The sequence below is a fragment of the Tetrao urogallus genome, assembly GCF_951394365.1.
Source record: "Tetrao urogallus genome assembly, chromosome: 18".
Classification (NCBI taxonomy): domain Eukaryota; kingdom Metazoa; phylum Chordata; class Aves; order Galliformes; family Phasianidae; genus Tetrao; species Tetrao urogallus.
The window spans coordinates 5,429,695-5,433,470 of NC_136831.1; the positions used below are offsets into that span (position 1 = coordinate 5,429,695).

Sequence of the window (3,776 nt, forward strand, 5' to 3'; positions counted from 1 at the left end):
TTGCACGGCTTTTCCTCCGAGCTGCCCAGCGCTCGGCCCCGCAGAGAGCGGCAGTCCCGGTTCCTGCACTCGGATCCCGCGAGCTCCCCGTGGGGCCGCGTGTCTCCATCACCCGGCATTGTCTGAGCAAGCCCGGAGCCCCCACGCGAGCTCCTCCTGTAGCAGAGGAACCGTTGCCCGCATGACACCCGTGGGAGGTCGAAGTCCGGCCGGACGGGACCGTTGGGAGCCGGCAGAGCTCCGCTGTGGCAATCGGGAACATCGGAAGAAAACGGTCGCCGGGATGGAAACAGCACCGGAGCTCCACCGCTCCCGGATCCGAAAGAAGCCACAATCTCTTTGACTGGCAGCCGGCTCGTTGGAGATTACATCCAACGCGGGGACATCCACGCGTGAAAGCGGCCCCAGCGAGCCTCGCTGCTCCTCAGCGTGCAGCCTGCGGGGGTCGGGGCAGAACCGTGCGAAGCGTCGCCCCGCGTGGACGCAACGGCAGCAGCAGCGCACCCGCGAGTGGCGTTGGGGAGCGCGGGGCTGAGCTGCCGATCCCGGGTCGGGAATTGTTTCTCTCGGCGGGACGCGGCAGAAGCTCCCCCGGGCATCCCCGGAGCTTCCCCCGACGGTTCCTGGGGACATCGCGGCTCTCCCTGGCTGCGCTCCCTCCGGTTCTCCCCGCCCGCCGCAGGCAAGACCGTGCCCCGGGGCTCGCCGTTCCGCTCTCCGGTGGGGCCCTCGGGAAGGGGACCCACGGTGCCACCCGGCCCAATGACTCGGAGGGCCGGATCCCCTCCGGGGCCGCCTCGGTGGCACTGGGACCCCTCCCACCCCCGCGATGCCCCACGATTGAGCAGGGAACGCAGCCGCGGGCTGCCGGAGTGAGGAAACCAGAAACTCGTATTATGGGCTGTTGAGGTCTACTTTATTTTTACTACCCAAACTGTTGGAAAGTATTTAAACTTAACCAGAAACAGCTGCGCGGCTGGCACGGCCCGGCGCGGCCATTTGTTTCCCTCAATGGCTTTTTATGATGATGAACTCTGCCGGCCCCTGGCTGCCTCGGCAGCGCGGCCGTAATGAGGTGATTTTTACGCAATCCGCGAGCGCTTCGTTAACAAAAAAAAAAATCCCATTTTCTTTGTCACACGGGGAGGTGGGGTTGAGGGGGGGCCTACGAGCTGCCCGGCCGCCCCTTCGGGTTCGCCCCGTTCAGGTGCGCTCGAAGGGGCCGCACCGCACCGCCCCGCCTCGCTCCGCCCCATCCCGTCCCGGTGGCGGCGGTTCCTTTGTGCTGCGCCCTGGGGGGGACGGACACCGTCGGAGCGGGCGGGGCGGACGCGGGGGGGTCAACGTCCCCCCCCGCACCCCACCCCGCTGCCGCCCCGCCCCGAACTCATCGGGAGGCGGCTCACGTCGGGGGGCGGTGCGGCTTTCGGGGGCGGGCACCGGGCCCGGGCCAATGCGGCGAGGGCGGAATATTCCACCCGGCTCCGCCAGCAACAAGTGCGGGGGGGGCCCGGAGGGGAGGAGGAGGAGGAGAAGAGGAGGAGGAGGAGGAGGAGGAGGAGGAGGAGGGAGGAAGGGGGGGCCGCGGCGCTGACGTCAGCGGGCGGAGTATTATGGTCTGGGCTGCGCTGGCGGCTGCCTGTGTGCTGCGAGCGGCCGCGTAAACATGGAGCTCTCGGCCGTCGGGGAGCGCGTCTTCGCGGCCGAGGCCCTGCTCAAGCGCCGCATCCGCAAAGTAGGTGCCCCCACCCCCCCCCCCGCCGCCGCCCCGCCACCCCCGCGCCGCCCCGCAGCCCCTCTCCAGGCCGCGCCGTCCTCTCCGCGCCCTCCCTCGGCCGAGCGGCGCTGCAGCGGCGGCTCCGGCGGCCCCGGCTGCGGCTGGGGGCGGCCCTTCCTCCTCCCATCCGCATGCACGGGGCTGTGCGGGGCGTGCGTGCCGCGCTGCTGCGTGCCGGGCGTTGTGCGCCGGCCTCCCCGCCGCAGGCTGCGGGCTGCGGGGCTGCTGCAAGCGCATTTTTTTTCTACCTTTTTTTTTTTTTTTTCCTGTTGTTGCGTTCTCCCCCCCCGCCCCCCCATCCCCCTTCCGCTCCCATCCTTCCCCCCCCCCACCCCGGTCCCTCTCCCTCCCCCTCGCATGTTTTTGACACGCGGGTTGGGGTGCGGACGTGTGTCGGTTGCACGCGTGCGGTTGCGTGTGTAGCTTTGTTGCAAGCATTTATCGTGGGTTCCCTCCGTGCACGTTTATTCATTTATTTATTTATTTCCCCTCTCTTTGCATCTGCAGGGGCGCATGGAATATCTCGTAAAATGGAAGGGCTGGTCTCAGAAGTAAGTCTGCTGTTTGCACAATTTTGCAGCCTAGGGGCTGCTGGGGAGATGGCTCCTTGTAGCTGTTAGTTCCCATTGTAGCAGGAAGGAAAGTTGGATCCCTTTCTCTGTGCCGCTTTTTTTTTTTTTTGCTTTTTTTTTTTTTTTTTTTTTTTTTTCGTTTTTCTTTCGTTCTTCCTTTCTTGCCATTGCTCGTTTCTGATGCCTTTCCTTCTCACTGTGCCCCTCCCTCCCATCCTTCCCCCCCTCAGGTACAGCACTTGGGAACCCGAGGAGAACATCCTGGATGCCCGGCTGCTCGCGGCCTTCGAGGAGAGGTACAAGGCCTTTTGTAGCCGTAGCCATTACGCTTGTAAATATGTGGCTGTCTTGTAGCTATGCTGAATTGAAGCTTTGGTTCTTTTGACACCTCTAGGGAGCGAGAAATGGAGCTATTCGGGCCTAAAAAGCGCGGCCCCAAGCCCAAAACCTTCCTGCTAAAGGTGAGGTGGGAGCACTGCAGGGAATGGGGAGCGGACTGCCCCCGGTCCCTCTGTGGGATGTTCTGTGTGGGGTGGCTGCATGCTGTGGGCTGCGGTTGGGCGTTGGGGCGATGAACTCATGGGTGTTGGTCTTCTTTGCAGGCCCAGGCGAAGGCCAAAGCCAAAACCTATGAGTTCCGCAGCGATTCATCCAGGGGGATCCGGGTGCCGTACCCCGGGCGATCCCCGCAGGAGTTGGGCTCCACGTCCCGTGCACGGGAAGGACTCAGGAATATGGCCCTGACCCCGCAGGGCAGCGGCAGCAGCAGCGTGCCCAAAGCGGACGGCGTTCGGGACCGCGTCCTCCGGGTGGAGGAGAAACCCGGGGAGACACCTAAAAAACGGGGCCCGAAACCCAGGAAGGAGCTGTACAAGGACCTGACGGAGAGTCTGGACGCCTCCAAGAGGAAACTGGGGGAGCCTGGGGACAAAGTGGGGGACTACCTCAAGGCCAGGAAGATGGAGGAGGCGGCGGGGGCCGCCAAGTTCTCCTCGGGACACAGCGTCATCCAGCTGGCACGCCGACCAGAGCCCGACCTCACCGGCGCCGTGCCCGGCCCCAACCGCCTGGAGGTGGGCAGCAAGCTGGGCACCGCCGACCCCTACGCACCACGTGTGGCCAAACACCGCTCCGACCTGCTGGACCCCAAAGGGCCGGGCGGGCTGGACCCCAAATTGCTGCACGGAGCCGTGGGGCCCGGCCCCGGGGGGGGGCTGTTCCGTGATGGTGGGGGCCCTGCAGGGCGGCCCTCCCTCATCGCCCGCATCCCGGTGGCCCGGATCCTGGGGGATCCCGAGGAGGAGTCGTGGAGCCCCTCGCTCAGCAACCTGGAGAAGGTGGTGGTCACCGATGTGACCTCTAACTTTTTGACCGTCACCATTAAGGAGAGCAGCACGGACCAAGGATTCTTTAAGGAGAAGCGATGA

The 3,776-nt window shown here is 65.1% G+C and overlaps 1 protein-coding gene across 1 annotated transcript; it reads left to right on the forward strand.

Annotated features, from left to right (window-relative positions):
- Positions 1 to 1,666: 1,666 nt before the first annotated feature.
- On the forward strand, positions 1,667 to 3,776 carry CBX8 (chromobox 8; the record flags this gene model as incomplete). Its single annotated transcript, XM_079544489.1, has 5 exons — positions 1,667 to 1,735; positions 2,285 to 2,328; positions 2,580 to 2,645; positions 2,744 to 2,810; positions 2,952 to 3,776. The coding sequence occupies 5 exons, from the start codon at positions 1,667 to 1,669 to the stop codon at positions 3,774 to 3,776; spliced, it is 1,071 nt and encodes a 356-aa protein (XP_079400615.1).